The following is a 22,502-nucleotide window of genomic DNA, read 5'->3' on the forward strand; positions in this document are numbered from 1 at the left end:
GTGTCAACAACAACAAATAAAAAAAATTTTTTAGGGCCATATTAAGATTAACTTAATTTATTGAATGTGTATGTCTGCCTTCTTTCCCTAGGAAATGACCCATAGTTTTATATTTGCATTTACATATTCATATTTAGCTATTTAACAGTTGCCTATATCCAAAGGTACTTAAAAAGATTCGGAAACAATAAAGCAATTTGTCATATTGAGGCAGTAATGCAAGAAGTGCTTATAACTAGTTTTCACGATTCCAAAACAATACAATACTAACTAAAGTTAGTTTGTTATTTAATAGAAGATAGAATAGCAGTCAACATTTTCAACTATTTACAGAAAATATATGCTTTTATTTGTTTGAATAGTGTATGAAAGTGTTGCAACCATGTTTGTTTTAGTATAGTAAAAGTGAAGTAACTCTAGGAAATGAATCATGGTTTTAGTATAGTAAAATAACCATGTTTTATCTTTATTACCATTTGAATGACATTGTTTTAATACAAATGTCATGGTTAAACTAGTTACTGTGGTGACCATATTAAGTTTTTGGTTACCTTGTTAATTTTAATACACATAAATATCGTCTCGGTTACGTATGTAACCCTCGTTCCCTGAAGGAGGGAACGGAGACGTCACGTCGTGACCGACGAATTGGGAACTCGCTTAGAGAGACCAATCTGCTTCGAATACTACTAAAACGCCAATGAACTTGGCATTGAGATATTTGCATAATGCTGGCGCCGCCCCGCCAGGTGCGTATATAAGCCCCAGGTGCAAATGTAGAAATCAGCTTCTTTTTCGCTGAGAAAGCCGGAAAGTGTGACCGGCCGATAAACAGCAGGGAGCAGCCCTGTGGCGACGGGACGTGACGTCTCCGTTCCCTCCTTCAGGGAACGAGGGTTACATACGTAACCGAGACGTTCCCTTTCAGTCGGTCACTACGACGTCACGTCGTGACCGACGAATTGGGAATCCCTACCAAAACGCCACTGAGGGCTGACCTCTTCCAGTGTCTGCGTAAAGCCCTCCGGTTCCACTTAAGGATAAGGAGAATTAGGTTTTAAGGCAGAAGGCCGGGCACTAGATGTTCCTTTAACCCCACAGTAGTGCCAGCGACTGGGAAGCGCCCTATCTGAGCGGTATAGGGACGCTGCGGAAGCCACCGCCCCGTTAAGGGCTATTGGTGGGCGAAAGTCAACCGTAGTTGAGGTATAAATGACAGCCGTGGCTGTGTAAGCAAAGCAGTGCTCTGCTGAGGGAAACGTGGGCTAGTAGGATTAACCCCACGGAAAATACTCACAAAAGAACCCGGTGGGACGCAATGTGGATGCCCGAGCCAAACACAGGTTCGCGAGGATACAGCTAGTGAGAGGCTGGCAGCGGATGCTCCGCAACATCAGGCTGCCAAGGCAGCGGAGGAAGGCAAAACAAATTATTACGCGTTTTTGCCTCGATGGCCTTCCATACTGAGCTCAGTTTGGAGCAGCAGTCGGAGGCTGCAAGCCGACCTGCGAGCCTGTTCTCTGTGCTTCCCCTAACGAGGAAAGAACACGAGAGGAGACAGGCTCGACACGAACACTGTAAAATCTAATGAACGTATTAGGTGTCGCCCAACCAGCAGCTCTGCAGATGTCTGTTAGCGAGGAACCACGAGCGAATGCCCAAAATGAGGCAACACTTCTAGTAGAGTGAGCTCTCAAATTAAATGGACAAGGAATGCCCTGCAGATTATAAGCAAGGGCGATAGTATCAACTATCCAAAGAGACATCCTCTGCTTAGTGACAGCTTTCCCTCTCTGCTGACCACCATAACAAACAAAGAGCTGATCTGAGGTCCTAAGGCTTTGTGTGCGATCCACGTAGATGCGTAACGCTCGTACGGGGCATAATAAAGCCATGGTTGGGTCTGCCCTCCTCCGGGGGGCAGCGCTTGCAAGCTCACCACCTTATCTCTGAAGGGAGTGGTGGGAACTTTGGGCACGTAGCCTGGTCTGGGTCTCAGTGAGACAGCAGGACCAAACTGAAGGCACGAATTGTCAACAGAGAATGCATGTAAATTCCTTACTCTCTTCACGGAGACCAATGCTAGCAGGGTCAGAGTTTTCATTGACAAAAACTTCAGACTCGCAGACTGCAAAGGCTCGAACGCGGAACCTGTAGTAGGGCTTCAGCACCATGGACAGGTCTCAGGAGGAATAGAGGGAGGGCGCGAGGGGTTTAGCCTGCGAGCGCCTCTTAAAATCTAATAACCAAATCATGCTGGCCAACTGATCTGCCGTTAATAAGTGAGTGATGAGCAGAAATAGCGGCGATATCAACTTTAATGGTGGAGGGTGACAGCCTACCATCTAACCTATGTTGAAGATATATAAAAGCACAATGTTAAGCATTCTCTGGGGTCCTCGCATTGCGAAGAGCACCAGGTGACGAAAAGGGTTTCATTTAAGCGCGTAAGCCCGTCTTGTGGACGGTGCTCGTACCGCGTTGATGGTGTTAGATACCGCTTGCGATAAATCACCTAAACCTTGCGCGCACTCAACGACCATACATGGAAATCCCACAGGTCGGGGTGCGGGTGCCAAATGTGCCCCTTCCTTGAGAAAGAAAGTCCTTCCTCCGGGGAATTCGCCAGGGAGGGGCTGTCGCGAGGAGCATTAACTCTGAAAACCAATTCCTGGTCGTCCAGTACGGGGCGACTAATAAAAGGCTCTACTCGTCCTGCCTGACTTTGCACAGTGTCTGTGCGATTAAGCTCACTGGAGTGAATGCGTATTTGCGCGTCCCCCGCGGCCAGCTGTGTGCCAACGCATCCACGCCGAGGCTGCCCTCGGTTAGTGAATAAAACAGGCGACAGTGGGTATCGTCCGGTGACGCAAATAGATATATCTGCGCACGACCGAACTTCTTCCAAATTAGCTGAACCGTCTGGCGGTGGAGTCGCCATTCGCCGGTGCGCGCAGCTCGGGAAAGCGCGTAGCCGCTGTATTGAGCGTACCCGGGATGTGAATGGCACGAAGGGACCTCAGATGCTTCTGACTCCAAAGGAGGAGATGACGAGCGAGATGCGACAGGTGACGAGAGCGCAAAAACCGCCTTAACGGTAAATAACGCAACAGTCGCAATGTTGTCGGTGTCGGCTAATACATCCTTCCCTCGCATCTCCATAGCGGAGCGTACAAGTCCCAGATATACAGCGCACCGCTCGCGGCAGTTGGGGTGCTATGCACACCCCTGAGACTGCAAGCCCGTCATACGTGGCTGCTCATCCCGTGCTGGGGGCATCGTATGTGCTACAGAATGCCAGGAGACCCGACTCAGGGGCATATCTTGCTATAAGAAATGCTGGGTCTGCCACGGGGTAAAATTGAAATGACACGCAGGTGTAATGGTTACACAGTGTATGCCGTTGCGCCACGCTCTCCTCGAGACTCGATCGTAAAACCAATGCTGAAGCGGTCTCATATGACGCAGCTCGAGCAGTGTCACAGCTGCAGCATGCTGTCATATGTCCAGGAGCTTCTGAAATTGTTTCAGAGAGACCGCGTACTTCCCTCGAATTAAACCGAGGCAAGTCAGAACTGACTGATTGCGCGCTCTTGTAAAACACGCCAATAAATCGACCGAGTCTATTTCCATACTGAGAAAAAGATCCTCTGCACGGGGCAAAGTTGCTCCTTTCCCAGCTGACCTGATGACTTAAACGAGCGAGATGCTGAAGCATTAAATCTCTGTGTTCGCGCACGTCTGCCAAGAACGAGCCATTATAGTTGACGTAAATATAAGCAGAATGCGAACAACGCTCTCTCTCGGAGATTTTAATGCCGTGACTAGCACTTTCATGGAGACACGGGGAGAGAGAGACAGCTCGAATGGTGTACTTGGTATTAATATGCCCACCCCATGACGCAGAGCGAATAAACGGTCTAAGGCGAGGGGAGATGGACACATGAAGTACACGTCTACAGGTTTAAGGCTGCAAACCGATCTGAATATTGAAATACGAGCCTCGGCGTATCATCCTAAAGGATCACATTTGTAGAGCCGGTGCGTAAATAAATCGGTCGTAACCCACCGCGTATTTTGGGTAATATGAGATAAAGGCTGGAAAAAACCTTATCATCATTCTCGGTAAGAGGGACCGGCTCGAATGTCCTTCGCCAGCAGGACATTGACTTTTGCACGCAGTACATGTGCATCGGACGCTTTCACTATAGTGAAACGAAGGCCCGTATAATTTGGGGGAGTGCCGTTATTTTTTTTTCGTAACCGAGGCGGACAGTGCGTAAAACTCACCGAGACGGGCTGGGAACTGAAGCGAAGCATCCAGGGACCGTACGAGGAGAATTAACGACACTACCGAAGTACCCGCGGTGGGGCAGCGAAGCGAGACAGGTGAAGCTGCCGGTGCGTCTGCTGTGACAGCATAAACATCTACAGTATGTGTGTGTGTGACACTGACCTGAGCCCGCTGTGAGGGTGACGGTCGTCTGGTCTCCTGCGCGGAGAGCGCAGACTCCGGAAAAACACCCGCTGGCGATAGAGGAGAGATAAGGTGAGCTGGTGTGCCCGCTCACGGCTCTTTCGATCCTCTGGAGACCTGGAGAGGGAAGAGGAATGCACTCTTATGTGTGGTTAAGTGGGTACCGGCTGGACAGCCGGTGGAACAGATGCAAACCAAGAATTTTCCACCCGACCCTCTACCGGGGGAAGGAGCGAATCACCGTCTCCTGAAGAGTGATCCTCTGCCAATCCGGGTCGCCCGTTACTGGCCACTTAAACTCCCGATTTTCACGGGAAGCGGCTAAGCGGGCGGGGCGAGCTGCTGACGACCGGTTCCCATGCGCTGCCGAGATGGGGTCCGAGGAGGGGAACAGAGGTGGCCGCCGCAGGACGCCGACGGCGAGAGGCAGACTGAGGAGCCGGCGTGGTGGACCAAGGGCAGCTCTCTTTTGCCGGGGCATGACCTAGGAGATCGCCTCAGTCTGCGCAGCGGAGCTGTACGACTCCACGGGCTCGCCGAAGAGGCCGGTCTGTGATACAGGAGCATTCAAGAAGTTGTTCTCGTCTGCGTCCGTCATGTAAGCCAGACATAGCCAAAGGTGGCGATCTTGAACACTGTGGTGGACATCGCACGACTGAAGGTCGCGGCTTCCCTCGTAAACCTCTAAAGCCTTCGCTTGGTGAACCTGCAGTGACGTTATTACGTGCAGGGCTGAAGCCGCGTCTCCGCATGCCTGATGGGCAGCACCCGTAACCGGACGACTGTCTATACAAACACGGGAGGGAAGGGTTGGGTGGTCCCTCCAGGAATGCAGCTGCATCGCAACCCCCCGCTCTACTGAAGGGATCCCCGTCTTTAGCGGCTCCGTTGGTGAGGGAGGTGAGGGGTGAAAGCTGAACGGCCGAGACGGCCGCAAATCACGTCAGCTCTTCGTGCCGTCGGGAAAGGCAGGAGGTGAGGACCGTAGAGGCCCGGGCAGCTCCGAACTACCACTCATATGGGCGGGACGGTTCGGGCGGAGAGGGATTAACCCCTCCAACTCTACCGTTTCCGCCGCTCGAGCGGGCACGGCCGCCATCTCCGGGACGACTCCGCCTCGGAGGGAAAAGATGGGCACCCCTCTGATGCTGCAGAAGTGACGGGACCAGAAGGAGGTCCAATGGATTCGGCAGAAATCGCAGAACACGACTCTGCAGTCTCCACCGGAGCCTCAACCGGCTGAGGATGAGAAGGCCGGTAGGTGAAGGACGCATCCTCCGTCCTACTCAGCGTAGTGATGCGAAGAGCGTCCTGCGAGCGCTTGACAGCCGCACCATGGCGGCGTTCAGCACTGCAAAGGCGCGGACGTCGTTCCCATAGAAACGACAGTCGGCTCCGCAATCCAAGAGATTTATGCTCTCACAGAGAGAACAAAAGCTCCCCACGAACGCAGCCTCGGAGTGCTCGATGCGCAAGCACGAAGACAGCGCTCGTGACCGTCACTGGAATCCTGTACATCTCGCACCCAAGATCGCACGGAGGAAAAGCTATCCTGAAAAGGACGCTGATCTCCGAATATACGAGAGAGTGGCTGTCTTTAAAAAGACACAGAGCTCTCACGTATCACTCTTTAGGGAAATCACTCTTTTGGTGCTCAGCTGATGATGCGCACAGGGAGAGGCAACGCACACACTAAACTCAAAACAAAAAATATGCAGAGCAGTGGAATACTGCGAGCGTCCGCTGTGTCAGTACTGCTTGTCAATCAACTTCAGCAACCGTTCCCAGAAGAGCAGAAAGTAGCTTCTCAGTAGCAGATACTGCCGGCTTTCGAAGCGATAAAAAGCTGATTTCTACATTTGCACCTGGGGCTTATATACGCACCTGGCGGGGCGGCGCCAGCATTATGCAAATATCTCAATGCCAAGTTCATTGGCGTTTTAGTAGTATTCGAAGCAGATTGGTCTCTCTAAGCGAGTTCCCAATTCGTCGGTCACGACGTGACGTCGTAGTGACCGACTGAAAGGGAACAAAGTATATATATATATAAGCCTAATTAATAAGAATTATGTATTTTGATTGCATGTAAAATTTTAATCCATTAAGATTACATACTTTTTACCTAAAAAAACGAATACACTTAAGATAATTAATATAGGTCAGTTATAGATGGTTTCATCGGACGCACGTGATACACGTTGGATCCGAACCTTACTTCCAGTTTCGTTTTTTTAATGGTCTGACTAGTTGCTAAACTGATCTCTTGCACAAACGCCTCATCGAAAATAACAAAAGTTTTGGTTTCCTAGGTAATCTATGTGTTGTTGTTTTGCTTGTTAAATAAATAAACAACGTTTAAAGTAAGAGTTTACCGGAAGTTACGTGCGTACCGCGACAGCCGCTTGTTTATGTTGTTACTGCTGAAACCGTCTATATGAAACCAGTATGAATAAAATTTCTGTAATAATATTACTAAATCCAATGTGTTTTAAATTATTAAGAAACTTTAATTCTGTCAGATGTTGTTATTTTGTTGAAAATGTTTCATTTTGGTAACCATTATGGTGAACAGTGTTTCCTTCAGTTGGGCTACTGAACTTGAATTTTATACTGATCCTTACTTTTTATGGGATTTATTATATTAGATTATGTATTTTATTTTTAATGTTGTTTTTCTTCTCTGCAGCTGAACTGAACACCATTGCTCCTCTTATCTCCAACTTTTTCCTTTGTTCTTATGCTCTTATCAACTTCAGCTGTTTCCACGCATCTATTACCAACTCCCCTGGTGAGTATAAAAGTAAATTAATAAGATAATCTGATCCAGTGGTGTCAACAATTCCTAGAGGGCCAAAGACCTGCATACAGTACTTTAGTTACAATCCTCACTGTAAAAAAATTTGATCAATATGTCATATCAACATGTTTTTATGTTTGTTACATTACAAGTATATACTGAATAAATGTATTGATTTCTAACTATTAGGACACTATTATATTTTAAAAGCACCTTTACTTATAACTCAATTGTATTTATTGGTAAATGTTGTACATTTTAGGATGGAGGCCATTGTTTCGGTATTACAGTCCCTGGATAGCTTTGTTTGGGGCTGTTATTTCTGTCATACTAATGTTCTTGCTTACCTGGTGGGCAGCTCTCCTCACATTTGGTATAATCATCTTTTTGTTTGGCTATGTGGCCTACAAGAAACCAGGTAATCAACATTGTGTTGATCTGTTAAGCCTTAAAATTACAGAATGAGGATTGCTCTGAAACACTGGATGTTCTTGTAATGATCACTGTATTTTGTTTATCAAGAGGTAAACTGGGGTTCGTCTATCCAGGCAAGTACCTACAACATGGCGCTATCTTACACATTATCTCTCGCAGGAGTGGAAGACCATGTCAAAAATTATAGGTAATTTAGGAAATGGTTTAAAAGTTTTTCTAGACATTCACAATATGCTAATCTAATCTGCTTGTATTCTTTCATTAGGCCTCAGTGTCTGGTTCTGACTGGTGCTCCAATTATGCGTCCTGCATTGGTCGACTTTGTTGGATCTTTCACTAAGAATGTCAGTCTGATGATCTGTGGAGACATTCTATTGGTGAGGACAAGCTGTTGTAACCCTTTCACCACCATTGACAAGTTATCGTATCAAATAAGAGAAAATGCTTCCCTGCCAATGATTAGTTTTTATGACAATCCATATTTCCGCTATTATCCACTAGGTGGGCGACGTCTTATAAAACAGTAAAACACTCTTTTTATGTTTTTTATTATCGCTCTGAATCTGATCTCTAATAAAAGTCCTTAACAAAAAGCAATCATCTCAGCTTTTTGTTCAAAATGTGGTGTTTTTAAAGTTCATTTGTTCTCCTCTTCAGGGTGAGTATGATAAGTCTTTTTAAAAATCTAACAGAATATCTATCTTTTTGTATCTTCTTCAGGGGGATGAAAAATCTGTTATGTCCCAACATAATACAACAAATATGGTAAAATGGCTCAATCAGAGGAAAGTTCGTTCCTTCTACACAGCCCTCAAGGCATCCAGTCTGAGAGAAGGAACACAGCATCTTTTGAAGGTTTTAATTTAAGTCTGGATTATATGGTAGATGTCTAGTTGTTTCCCTTTCGAGGGAATTTCAATGGTGCGTCATGAAATTACACTTTTGGAACATGCCAGCAGCGTGTACTTATGTGAAATCTTTGTACAACTATACAAAGCCCTTATAAAGGCGCGGAGTGATGACGTCACTAGTGACGGCAGAACCGGAAGGTATAAAAGGGAACAGCATATTAGCTTCTGCCATTTCAGCGAAAGTGCTCTATGTAAAAATTTTTGTTAAAACAAAAAGTATGCTCCTTCTTGAATGAGCAGCCTGCAAGAATTATGATAATATGTCTTTAAAAGCACACCGCGGAACTTTTTGGCCACTAGGGGACGCTAGACATGTATTTTTCACACCTAGCGCCCCTAGAGGCCACAAGCACCGCAGCACTGTTGCAAAGGAAAAGAACTGGCCAACCTTAAAACTAAACTAAAAACTAAACCTTTAAAACGCTAAACGATCAACATTTTGAGACATCAGGGAGAAATGCAGTCATGTTACAACTTTCTGATGAGGAACTCGTGGCAGAAGCCATTTCTCAGTCTGAAGGTTGCAGCCTCCGGATGTCATATTTCTAAGCTGCATACGTCTTATTTCAGAATATTAACAATTATAAAGTTGACTATTATACTTAGTTAATCGTAAATTGTTGCAGTATGCTTATGACTTGCGAATGTAATGCTCAGTTTACCTTACTAAACCAGGCTTGATAACGTATTCAGCCTGCATATTTGACCTCCAGAGCCTTCCAATTGAGAAACGACCAAAGTATTTCCTTGCCTTTTTCGAAAAAATATTGTTGCATTGTCTCTCTCTCTCTCCCTCGCCACCAGGATTTTCTGCAATGGCGCTCGTTTTTCCTCTCTTTTGTGTGAAAATTGTCGCTCCAAATCCAAGTAAACCTATGTGTTTAGGTCTGCCGCTTTGTAATACGTCACGCAAGTGACAGCGGAACGCAGCAAATGAGGAAGAGAGAAGAGAGAAACGCTCGGATCTGATTGGTGAATGAATAGGGATTGGTGAATGAATGGGGTTTGGTTTACACTGTGTGAGTTTGAGCAAGGTTGACTGCTATAGCATCCTGGATAATGTAAATACATAGACAGTAAAAGAAAGGTAAATACGTGAACTCGTGAATGCAGCATCTGATTACAGGGAACTATATGCAAGATAATCGCATAATAAGTCATTTATAAAGAAGATCGCATGTATGTATGAATCAAGATCGTGAGTTTATATAAAAAATTGCCTTAAAGGGGAATGGAACCCGTGTCGCCCGTGTCATAGGTCCGTGACACTAACACATTGCCACAGTTACATAATAGAAGCAGCTCTCTACACTCATTAAGTAGCCTCCAGCAAAATTCACGTTAAAAACAAATTGTGTGGAGGAAGTGACGTGTGCCGTAAAGCAGTCGAATTTTGTAGTTTTTTTTGTACTCTGGTTACTACCCGAAACCCTAAGTTTTAAAGTACAAATAAAAGCGATACAGACCTCGTCAGGCTATGGTAGACATGTCATTCAACCTATTTAAAGTCGATGTACTATCACAAGGGTCTTGAAAATTTATTATGAAGGTTGAAAAATTACATGGTGTTGCTTTAACCCTCTGGGGTCCGACCATTTTCGGACACTGTCAGAGGTTCTGACATACTCTTACATTTGGTCATTTTTCAGTTGCTTTTAAAACATAATAATGGCAAGTGTCTCATACCACTGTGTTCAGCACAAACTGGGCTAAAATATTCTATGAGCTACATGTATGTACATGTTAGTATTTTTGAGAGAAAAAGGTTTATGCGTGGTTTTTAAAAAACCTAAAATTTTAAGTCACTGATATAAGTTCACAAAACCCATACTAAACATGTTTTAACAAGACTTTCCTAAACAGAATCTAGTAGTCTAGAGTTTTTTCTTTAAAATGATGTGAAAATCATCCTGCCTACTGATTCACATAAACCAATATATTGATTTAGAAATTGTAAGACACTTTTTGTTTAGAGTGGCCGTATGCGAGAATGATTGATTGACAGCTAGCAAACAAAGGCTCGCATAATGAGCTGCATAATGAGGCAGAAGGGAACTACAGTAAAGAATGTGAGGACAAATGTACATGTTTGTTTGAGGTTTATTAAGAAGTTAACAATATAATCAAAATAGAAATGAAGGTCAGTAGGACATTATCAGTTTATTTGGAAACAAACCCTATTCAAAAAACTTAACTTGTATAAGAAACTGATAAACAACAGAGCTGTAAACTTCATGTGGCTCATGTTACCATATAACTTTATGTCCAAAGAGTGTGAATATGTTTTTCCACTTCATAGTTTTGTACTGATGAGAGGGATGCAGACCTGTAAGAGAGTTATGAACAGCTGTCTGCATAAATTGTCCACAGAAATACCCTTACATACATACAGGGCCGGATTAACCATACGGGCAACTAGGCAATTGCCCAGGGGCCCAAGACCTCCAAAGGGCCCAGGGCAGCAAGGGCACGAGCAAAATACTGTATCTGGTAATCTCCCGCTGGCCGCTTTATATTAAACAAACTGTCAACACGGGCTTTTGCGCTCAATGCGCTGCAAAGAGAGACGCTGCGCTGCCTATGACTTTGAACGTGAGTTGAGAGCGGTTGAGTCTCATGCGGACTGACCAATGAAGAGAGGGCCTCAGGTTAAGACCCTCTCCTCATTGGTCAGTCCGCATGAGTTGGGTTAAAGGTTCGCCGAGCATTACGTGACGCAAGGCGTTGGTACAACAGAAAAAAAACGAGACACAGAGAAGCTAAGTGGGAGCGCTAAGCGGAAATTAAAAAAGGAAAATGACAAAAGAAACACAGAAAATGTAAAGTATAAACAGTGGTGTAGTCTACGTGATACGCAGGTATCTGCGCGATCCGATCGGCATATGAAATCAAATTACTATAGCGGCGCGAAAGTGACTGGGGAGCAGAGAACCCAAAAGCGAGTGACAGCTAAGTAGCGCGAGAGCGATTCTAGTTATCACATGGAGAAATCTGCTTTGAATCGCTCTCGCGGTACTTTGACATCACCAAGAGGTCTGCTTAGCGCCAAATGAAGTCGAACCTGCAGACAGTGTAGCTGCTCACATGACACTGTAAATTAACAGACACAGACCATGTGGAGAAATGAACGAGAAGTGCACAACATAAAATCCGGAGAGTACAGCGCACATGTGAGTAAACAACATTTAAATAATCAATAAATTATCTGGAGGTAAGGCTCCAATAAAATAAAATAAGCCGGTGTTTATGTCCTGATGGTTTTTAGCTGCCTTCCAGCATGTTTGCTTGTGCTTCACAGTGTTAAACTTCCTTTCCCTGTGTTCATTTATATATCTACGTTCAAGATGTAGCCTATATGATCTTAAACTTCTGTGAGGAAATTCATGTCTGCGTTGATGTTTAGTTCAGACTTGCAAATTAAAGATAATTTTCTTCACTTTGGTTTGGGTGTCTAGTATTAGGCTATATGATGGTTTTGTAATAATAATTAAGTAAAAGCCTATTTTCATTTTTAGACAATGCTTGTATATGCAAAAAATAAGCTTTTTATATCAATGACTATGCAAATTAGAGTTTACCCATTGTCATCTTAAATGTGTATTAATTAAAAAGTTCTGTTAAGTGAGCTTCCGTCAATGACGAGGACAACTCAGCTAAGTTAGCCAGGACTTTTCTACACCGCCAGCTTATGTTTACAGCCCGGAGATTATACAGATGCTGATGTGTTTAGTTTTCATAGCATCATATGTGAGTGAATGTCTTTGATAGGGGACATAGTAGTGCATTTGTATGAGCATTTAAATATTTGTAAATCAAAATACAACCGATGACAGTTAGAATTTGAAGTATTGAGTATATGTACTGTATAATACAGTAATATATTCTGTATATGACCTTATTATGGTGATCCTGGGGTCGTGATGATGAGGCCCTTGAATATTGTTGCCCAGGGTATAACAAAGTGTTAATCTGGCCCTGGCGTGACCGCATTAGAGATAATGAGCTCAGCCAGGAAAAACGGTACTCTCTTTACTTCAATGCAGATTATATAAACAGGAAATATTTGTTTTTGATTATAATTAGCTTGTTTAAAAGTAGACATTTCAGGCTTTCTTTGGATATGTGTATCATGTTTGTGTGACGAGTATTTGGAGAGTTTCAACTAATTTTTGTAACGTGATTTGAGAGACAGCTGGCGGAGACAGAAATGTCTGAATGCGCACCCTGTTTATTTTTTTTATTTGACAAAAACACAAAGATCTCTTGTTATTGTGAATGTACACTAATTAAAGAGGACCCTTCAGAGTTTCAAATGATGTCAAACACGTAAGTGTTTGATTATTAATGATGGAGTATTTTAAGTTGATTCTGCTATGATAAGGAGAAAACACGTCAAAACGCGTCCCCGCGTTTTTGGACCCCTGGGGGTTAAAGACCATTCGCTCCTGTGTTTCTGTGTTTGATGAGGAGGGTAATGTTTGCGTTCCTCACGGCTCTGCACTCAGTGTTTGCTGAGGCAGCGCAACACCTGTCGTCATGGGGTTTGCAGATGGAGTTAGCAGAAGGCTTCAAGACGGCTTTGGCCCTTTCTCTACCCTCTGTCTCCATCGCTTCTGGGAAGAGTATGGGAGCCTGCAAGTTGGCTTCTCCCACTCCAACCAGCAGCATACAATATGATAGACTACTTGAGCTCAGACACGATAGACGATATGGGCAATGAGAAAATTGATTGGCCAGTCGAAAATCAAGAGAGTAAGAAGACAAGAAAAGCTGTACGAGAGATTTCTAAAGAAAAAAAATGCAACCACCACGCAGAGGCCTTCCCTCTTTTCCTGATCTGCACACAGGTGGCTAGATCATGAAAGAAACCGTTTTCTGCCAAAGTTAATTCACAACCACATACAAGTTTTTCACACATACAGTGGTGCAAATAACATGGATATGGCACGATACCCAAATTTGCAGAAACATATCTTTCCCCCGAGTCAGTATCTTCTTTTGTTTGCACTCCATGGCAATTTTGCAAACGTTTCAGGATGATTTATTGAGTGAAATAGCCGAAAAGGGCCATTAGACCAGGAGCTGCTCTCTGAGCTGAAGCGGACAGCAGATTTAACCCTTCAAACTACGAAAGAGACGGCACAGACGATCACTATGGCGTCTTTGGTCACATCAGAGAGGCGTTTGTGGCTAAACTTGTCTGGTACAGGAATCTCCAAAGGCGGGCTGTCGAGAAGAAACACCAGGTCCCTGAACCATATCCGTAATGGACCCTTTTCAGCTTGGTCAAACCTCCTCCAAATGAGCATCTCTACTCCCTAGGCCTCATCCCACACTACTCCTAGAAAATATGTCCTCTGTGGAGAAAGAGTGAAAATGCACTTTTCTTGCCTTTTTTGACCCCAGCTCTTCCATGTGAAATAGAACAGTGTCTTGATGGTGTGCTGCCATCTGTTCTGATAGTACTCGATATTGGTACGCTAAACGATCTCAAGGCCCTGATAAATCAGTTTGCTGAGGGTGGCAGTGTGTGTCACTCCAGACAGATGAAGGCATCCCCACGAGCTTATGAGCGAGACATCTGTCGTCAAAACTGTTCTCAGAGGATGACAGATGTAAAGCACCGCTCTAGGTGATCAAAACCACATCGCAGGCTTCTGAATCCGCTGGTGAGGGTAGAAACAGCGAGATCCATCTATGATCCCCACAATCTCTAGCCTGGCTAACACCAGACCAGTCTCATAGAGAATGATGTGGTCTGGGAACCACATGCTCATTTTCTCGTATTTGAGGCATGATTTACGAATGTCTAGAGCCATTTATTGGGCGCAACCAATGTCTATCAAATGCGTCTGTACGTAGCTCATAGTCAATCGTTTCAATTATACCAGATGGCGTATGTAGAGCAACATAAATTCAAGCGTCAACAACTTTTATCGGGTACAGGTGCACACAGCTGAAAGCTTTGGAACTAAACTGGTAGCTGTAAATTGATATTGAAAAGCAACACAACTTAGTGGCACGGAGTGTGTAAATCGGCAACTTCCCGCTGTGCACAGAAGCTAATGTTGTACAAACTGGATACCATTTTATGCTTTCTGGTGGCCACGCAGACATGCTTCCAAAGCATCACTATTACGATGCAGTGTGAGGTCCCTCGAAAGGAAATAAGTATATAATAAGGGATAGTATACTTTTTTATTCTGCTACATTTAATTAAATTAAATGTGCTTTCTTACTTAAAAGACTTTCAAGTAAAAGTAAGTAGACATTTTACTTAAAGGTATTGCAGAGGATTTTCTTTTTCCGGGTGGATCATCAAGACTATTGGTCCTCCTAGTTGTCAATCAGGAGTGTTGCGCAATTGCATTTTTTTAAAAAGTGGAGAAGGCGGTTCTTTTCTAAAATTCGAGAAAATCCTCCGCTATACCTTTAAGTAAAAGTAAGAAAGAACTAGATTTCTTATTTAATTAATTATTACATTTTATCAGAGGTGATGTAATTTGGGTGGAAGCAAAATACACACATTCCAGATAAAAAGGGTAAAGTGTGTCACTTTTTCTGAATGGTTCTGTAAGTAAATAATTATCCATTTACATACCTAGGCATGCAATATTTTCAATAGGTATATCACTGCTTCCAGATTCGTATCAATCCATGTTTGTAATTTTTATCAAATTGCCCAGATCGAATTTATTGCATAAATTTAAAATGAAACGTGTTTTCTTAGTTATACTTGACGTAACTGTCTATTTGTCATTTAAAACATTATTTGTATACATATTACATATTGTAATTTCTCTTTAAAGACCTCTGGCTTGGGAAAGTTGAAGCCTAATATAGTTGTAATGGGTTTCAAAACAAACTGGCAAGAAGGAACGCCTCATGGCATAGATGACTACATCAATACCATATAGTAAGTGAAAACCCCTCAAACATCTTAAATATCAATTAGACATAAAGCCATATAAATTCAGCTAATATGATCTGTTAATTTGTGGTCTTAGTGATTCTTTTGACTCAAATCATGGAGTCTGTGTTCTCCGCATGATGGGCGGCCTGGACGTTAGCGATGAGTTACAGACTGAGGGTATGTCATTTTTTGTGTATATTTGTATACTTTGTGTATTTGTATGGGCTTTTGGGATTGCTACTTTAAAATTGTATTTTGAAATTGTAACACAAGAGAAAATATTATTATTCAAAGAAAGAAAGAGTTTCAGGAAACACAAAAGAACACACAGCCAGGTCCAGCTGCACACCTGCAATCAGAACAGAACAGTAAACAGCAGTGGCACGGTGCACCTGTGGCTGAACGCATTCAGAGCAGACGTCACATCTGGTTTGCGCTCCTCTGATAAGAACGCCTTCATTAAGATTGAGTCGAGACGCACACATAGAAACGCAGTTAGAGAAGAAAAAGTACCAGCTATAAAACCGCTCTCTCTCTTCTGCATTGGAACTGACTCTATCGCTCATTTGGCAAGGAGATTGCACAACTCCAGATGCAATATTGACTCGTCCTGAGCCCGAACTGTTGACGCTCTCACGGCATTGAGATGGGGAGGTCTGCATCGAAACTGTAGGCAGTGTCCATTCTGAAAATTTTTTAGCATCCACTGCTATATATTGGGAATGGTGTGCCACACGTCTAAGCAAAGCGACAGCGAATAAATGGCATGATCTATCCCTTTCGGTGCCGTCGAGGGTTCCATGTGTGACGGGTAGCTCAGTCTTCAGGGACCGGATCGCTGCTCAAGGGCGAGATACCCCCCCCCCCCCGAGACCAAGGGTGACCTCCCCACTCTGCTTAGTGCGTGGGTTACGGACATGAGAGAGGATGGCTGTATGGTAGCTGGTGCCGTGGTTGAGACTGCGCATTAACCCCTTCCACCCGTGCGCTGCGGGTGGCATCCGAGAGCGGGGGGTGCGCGCTCTGCATGCTCATATGAGGACAGGAGCTGCCCTGGGGCGAGTCCCCGGGACCGGGTTTCTTACCCCGTTTCTGGGAAGATTCATGCCAGGAGATCTTATGACGAACCACCGGTTCAGGTCTCGTTGCGGGGCATCGCCGAAGAGAGTTGTGCTGCCGGCCAGCGTGGCGCAGACTCAAAGCGATGTCTAAGCAGTGGCGGACCTGTCGAAGCATGAGATGCAGGACGGCGAGGCAGGATGTGGCTCATGGCTTTAGAGCTCTTCATCTCTTCGAAGAAACACTGCCCACCTCGTCACCAAACAGACCACCATACAGACCACAGCAGAAACCGGTGCGTTCAGCAGGGTCTTCCTGTCGGCCTCTTTCAGGTCTGTGAGGTTTAACCAGAGATGAGGCTGCATCACCACCATAAAACCCATGCTGTGTCCGATGGCTTGCGCAGATTTTTTAGTGGCTTTCAGCGCGAAATCCCTGAAGGTGTTCAGATTTGTGCTGCCCTCGTCTAAAGCCTTCAGTGCTTGCGCCTGTAAAATCTGTAGGACTGCCATGGTGTGCAGCGCCGACAGAGCCTCTCCCGACGCGGTGTAAGCTTTATCGGCCAGAAGCGTCATCATGCGGCATGGCTTAGAGGGTAGTGAAGCCTCACCAACCAAGGAGGAGGATGAAGGGCAAAGATAGGCCACCACAGCGTCCTCGACGGAAGGGTGCACAGGTATCCATGGGCTTCCGCCCATCCACTTTGGAGAAAATCTCAGACCCGCTAGTGTGAGCGTTGACGCCCTGGTGGGTCGCCCACGCTTTGGTGACCTCATCATGCAGGTCGGAGAGAAAGGGGGCACTTTTCCTCTGAGCAGCGGCGCAGCTGCCCGAGTCAAAGAACCACGAGTCGAGTTTGCTCCTCTGGGGCTCTTATGGGGTGCTCCACTCGATTTCCAAGTCCCGCATAGCCTTGGAAAGAATGCGCACCAGCTCTTCATGCAAAGAGGGTTTGACATCTGCCTCTGACGCACTGTGCGGAGACTGGTCCCAATCTCCATCAGATGTCGTCAGCGACATCTCATCTTCCTCCGCCGGAACCCCAAAGGAGACAGACTCGGCAGCTCTCGGTACAGGACGCAGGCTCTCAGCGACAAACTGAACTGGAAAGGGACGGGGGGAGAGGTGCGGCGCTCTGATGCGCGAGCGCCTGCCGTAGATGGCTGAGCCCCCACCAGCGACTCTTTGGCAGCAGTGGGAGGCTGCGAGGAACTTCCGAGGGCAACATTGAGCCGAGTCCTAAGCACCTTCATTGGGAGATCCTGACAATGAGGGCACTAGGATCCAACCAACGCCGTCTCTGCGTGGAGAAGCCCCAGACATATGATGCATAGCTTGTGTGAATCGGGCCGGTCGATAGGACCTCTGCACCATGAGCATATTCGGGACATCCTGGACCGCTAAGAGGGAAGTCTGTCTAGATGCGTTTTCAACAGGTGTCTAGGCGTAGGGAAAAATCTTTCAGCTCGTGAAGGGGAAAATACTGAAGATATTTGCTCAGGACGGCTGCTATTATAGTAAGGAGACCACGCCTCCTTTGCCATCTTGAGCGTCATTGGCCAGCGCAAGTTCAAACTGCACTGGGGTTGCGCAATAAGGCTTTAGGGTAATCGTGATTGAAGGATCTAATCCCATAGCGTCAGCTACTGACGCAATGTCGAGAGAACGTTCTCGACAGGGAACAGAGGATAGCGTAGCTATTGAGTCAATAAAAGGGGTACAATTACAAGGGATGAGCCTTTATTTATTATTTAAAATAAAAGTTTCTCTGGATTTACAAATCCTTGGGAACTTTTCCCAGGTGAAAAATAATTCTATTAAAAAATATACTTTAAAAAAGTTAAAGTATATTTTCTACATTTTGTACCATGTTTGTCAAATCCAAGTATAGTTAAGTGTATTCAATTATGTATTAACCTCAACTTAACCTAGAGTGGCCATTCGTGCCAGTTCCGCCGGACCGAACATGTTTTCGGGTTCGTTTTCTGGAAGTCGCGTTGCTCGACCGCATACGTCATCGAGGTTCTCACATTTCAGTTAAAATACATTAGAAAATTAAGATTTATTTCTTTTAAGACATACAATCATTGTAGTTTCATTCTTACCTTGAAATGTTACGGTTGCTTTTCTGAAATGAAACCCGAAATATTAAACCTTGATGACGTATGCGGTCGACCAACGCGACTTCCGGAGAACCGGCGGAACTGGCACGAATGGCCACCCTAACTTAACATCTATTTGACTATACTTAAATAGCATACTAAAATGGAACAACTCTTTTTAAACTTGCACTAAAATACACTACTGAAAATCAAGATTCATGAGAAATTAAGCACACAGTACAGTTGCATTGTATCGCCATTCTAATGGAAATACACTTAAAAAGGCATTGCAGTGCAAATTATAGTTGTGTTTAAGCACATTTTGTGCATACACTAAAAGTATACTTTTAAAAAGTACATATTAAATACTCTTTAAGTAAAGCACAACAAGTAGAAGCATACTTGTTTTATACTTCATATACTTCAATCATATTTCTAATACACTAAAGTTTACTACTTTTTTAACCTGGGATGTAAATACACAACTCCTGTTACTATTTTTAGTGTAGCTGATTACCAACAGTGGTGTATATATGAAAAATCCAACTAATGCTTTCACTGGTATCTGACAGTAAACCTGACTTTTGAGATCGGGGAAGCCATTGAATCTGAACAGCAACATTCTTATGCCACCTCAGGTAAGTAAACTGAATAGGTCAGTTCTTTACTCCTACATATTTTCTTATTTCTTTGTCCTGTTTGGATTCTGTAACATCTCACTTGATTGTTTTCTCTCCTAATTCTGTACTTTTAGACATTGATGACACAAAAAACATTGCAAATGAACAGATCAAAACAGTGTTCCAAACCATACAGGGAAAGAATACCGTTGACGTGTATTGGATCTCTGATGATGGAGGTCAGACATGGAATCATTACATGAAATTTCACAATCTTTGATTTGATCTGCGCCTTTATGATACGAGTTATGACTGATTTGACAAACTTTTAGTCAACTCTTGGTTTTTCTCTCTCAGGTTTAACTCTTTTAGTACCTTATCTATTGACCAGAAGGAAACGCTGGAGGCAAAGCAAAGTCAGAGTGTTCATCATTGGAAAACAGCAAACAATGGAAGAAGATCGCAAAGAGTGAGTTCACATTTAAGAGATAGTAAACTGAAAAAAGTTAATTATTAGTTGGATAAAAACACTTGAGTGAAGTAAATTTAAAGAAAAATAAAATCATTTAGGTTATTTGATTGCTCTGTATCATTTAAATTACTACTAGATTCAAGAAATATAATGAACTTTAAAAGGATAGTTCACCTAAAAATAACAATTTTGTAATTTACTCATCTTCATGTTGTTATAAACCTGTATATCCTTATTCTATTGAATAGAAAAGACCATATTTTGAGAAATAATGGTAACCACTAGGGGTGTGACGGATCACATTATGGTTTTTGAGGCACGAATCTGATCATTTTTCAGATAAGCAAAAATAAGGGTTGGAAAAATCTAATAAGAACAAAAAAAATATTACAAACATTTATAAAAAAGAACAAAGTTGCATATTAAGTAAGGTCTAAAATTATCATTAGATACAAAATTGAATAAAATAAATACCAATGTCTTCATTGTATAAATTAAATATAATTGTTATTTTTTAGATCTACAGAAGTGATTTTCTTTTTGTCTTGGGTTGTTTGATTAACATTAATGACAGACAGAAGTTAATTTAGGTTACTGACTCTATAAGCACGATCCTGGGTTCTGCCTATAATCTATACATACACACTTAAGACATAAACAAATATTTTTATTAGAAAAAGAATACTGTGTTATTTTCAGATTATTTTGTTTGTATGTGTCTGAAAAATAACAAGAACATTATGTTTGCTTTGTGTATGCACTTTTAAATGCACTTAAACTTGTGCGCACACACAGACGGAGGGCGAATTCCAAACACGGAAGGAGATGCGGCATAAACTTCAGTGCTCTATTCACCAAATGTACTACAGTATAAGACACAGTAGCGCAACTCTCTCTAAAGTTTACACATCAAAAGTTCTGATCTTTGAAGGGCAAAGGGATGATCACGTCTGAATAGAGTTGGACCGGACACATTCAACCGCATGTGCGTCTCTGCTTACTGTGAAAACTGTTCACTTTACCACCTTTTTGTGGTTAAATAGATTAAAATCCCTTAAGTGTTAACATTTGCAAGTCTTTGAAACACGTGCAAATTATAAACTTTACCTATTTAAATTTGCATATAAATCCGCAAATCGAATGCAAGCCAAACCATGGGTCAACTGCTATCCTGTACACCACTAGTAATCACACAGTTGACGGTACCCATCAACTTCCATAGAATTTTTTGTTGCGTCACAGGAAGAAGGTCCCTGGTTTGAGCCCTGGCTAGGTCAGGTGGCTTTTCTGTGTGGTGTTTACATGATCTCCTTGTGTCAGTGTGGGTTTCCTCCCACAGGCCAAAAACATGCAAGTTAGATTAATTAGTGATACCAAATTGCCCCTTCCCCAACTTGTGAATGGATTAACCAGTGCTTGCCATCAATATAGCCATAGATGCTGGAATGACGTGAAGAAAGAAAGAAAAAAGAAATTCAATGGGTACTGTGTTTATGGTACCCATATTTATCAAAATATCTTCTGTTGTGTTTTGAAACAAGCCAAATTCATCATTCAAGACCATTGCTGAGAAGTTTCTCCATACAATTGGAGACAATCTAATTCCCGCGGTTTAAAATCACCTTGGTTTCCAAAGTCACAAACATGTAACCAATCATATCAACACAGTTGAACGCGTGGATTAGTAGGATCAGTAGTTCAAGTTATAGAAATTATGTACGGATGCTGAATAGACTCGGGGCTGAAACGATGGGAGCACAGCTGCTTCTGTGCTGCTCACACATGCAGGGTTCTGTGCTGCTCAAAGATGCATCAGCACTTAAACTTTATAAGTTGACGTATGCATTGTAAGAAACCAAACTTGGCAGTTATGTGTCTGAAACTATACTGAAACAATATGTAGCATCTATTTACATATATATCTATGGTCCGAGGTGGTGCGAAAGAGTGTATGCGGGAAATATTTTGCATATTCATACCTATGGTCAGAGCTGCGCTATTGAGTAGAGGCGGGGATTAATTTGCATATTCATAGATCCATTTATACTACATCTGGCAAGGGTGTAGAGATACATTCAAGTGGTTTAAAGCATGAAGATATTACTGTAACAAGTTAAACCTCTCTATTTGCTAAAATGATGCTCAAATATGAGTTTTAACTGATACAATTCTTGACCACAAGGAGACTTTAAAGAAACCCATAAAGGTATAGAACAACATGAGCTTAGTAAATGATGATATTTTAATTTTTAGGTGAACTATCCTTTTAAATCTAAATTTGTTGGGAATTAAATTAAAGCATTTTAATAAAGCATACAATATTCTATAACAATTCAATGAATGAACATTATTCATTATATATAAAAATAATAATTTTGTTTATAATGTTGTGTTTGTATACTTGCATGAAGTATGCAATGTGAATACACTGTCAGAAAAAATGGTCCCATGCTGTCACTGGGGCACTACCCTTAAAAAGGTCCTTATATGTACAATTTATACATTTTGTACCAATTTATACTTTTGAGGCACTAATATGTGGCTTATATGGTACTAATATGCACTCCTTTGTAACAATGTGTACCTTTAAGGTACTATTATGAAGTCCTTGGAAGTGACATGTACTGATCACTTTTTGACCATTTTTTTTCAGACAGCATAGGTGACTCCTGGCCAAAATCAACAAAAAGTCAATCAGTCACTTTACTTTATGAAG

At 43.1% G+C, this 22,502-nt stretch overlaps 1 protein-coding gene across 1 annotated transcript in view; it reads left to right on the forward strand.

The window, feature by feature from the left end:
- Positions 1 to 22,502, forward strand: part of slc12a10.1 (solute carrier family 12 member 10, tandem duplicate 1) — a 90,972-nt gene that overhangs the window by 58,245 nt on the left and 10,225 nt on the right. Inside the window, exons 14-23 of the mRNA XM_055194396.2 lie at positions 7,164 to 7,265; positions 7,537 to 7,692; positions 7,797 to 7,896; positions 7,975 to 8,086; positions 8,430 to 8,564; positions 15,430 to 15,536; positions 15,628 to 15,710; positions 19,267 to 19,332; positions 19,449 to 19,553; positions 19,672 to 19,783. Coding sequence (XP_055050371.2) covers positions 7,164 to 7,265; positions 7,537 to 7,692; positions 7,797 to 7,896; positions 7,975 to 8,086; positions 8,430 to 8,564; positions 15,430 to 15,536; positions 15,628 to 15,710; positions 19,267 to 19,332; positions 19,449 to 19,553; positions 19,672 to 19,783 — 1,078 coding nt within the window. The remainder of the gene's footprint in view (positions 1 to 7,163; positions 7,266 to 7,536; positions 7,693 to 7,796; positions 7,897 to 7,974; positions 8,087 to 8,429; positions 8,565 to 15,429; positions 15,537 to 15,627; positions 15,711 to 19,266; positions 19,333 to 19,448; positions 19,554 to 19,671; positions 19,784 to 22,502) is intronic.

The sequence above is a fragment of the Misgurnus anguillicaudatus genome, chromosome 21 (assembly GCF_027580225.2).
Source record: "Misgurnus anguillicaudatus chromosome 21, ASM2758022v2, whole genome shotgun sequence".
NCBI classification, from domain to species: domain Eukaryota; kingdom Metazoa; phylum Chordata; class Actinopteri; order Cypriniformes; family Cobitidae; genus Misgurnus; species Misgurnus anguillicaudatus.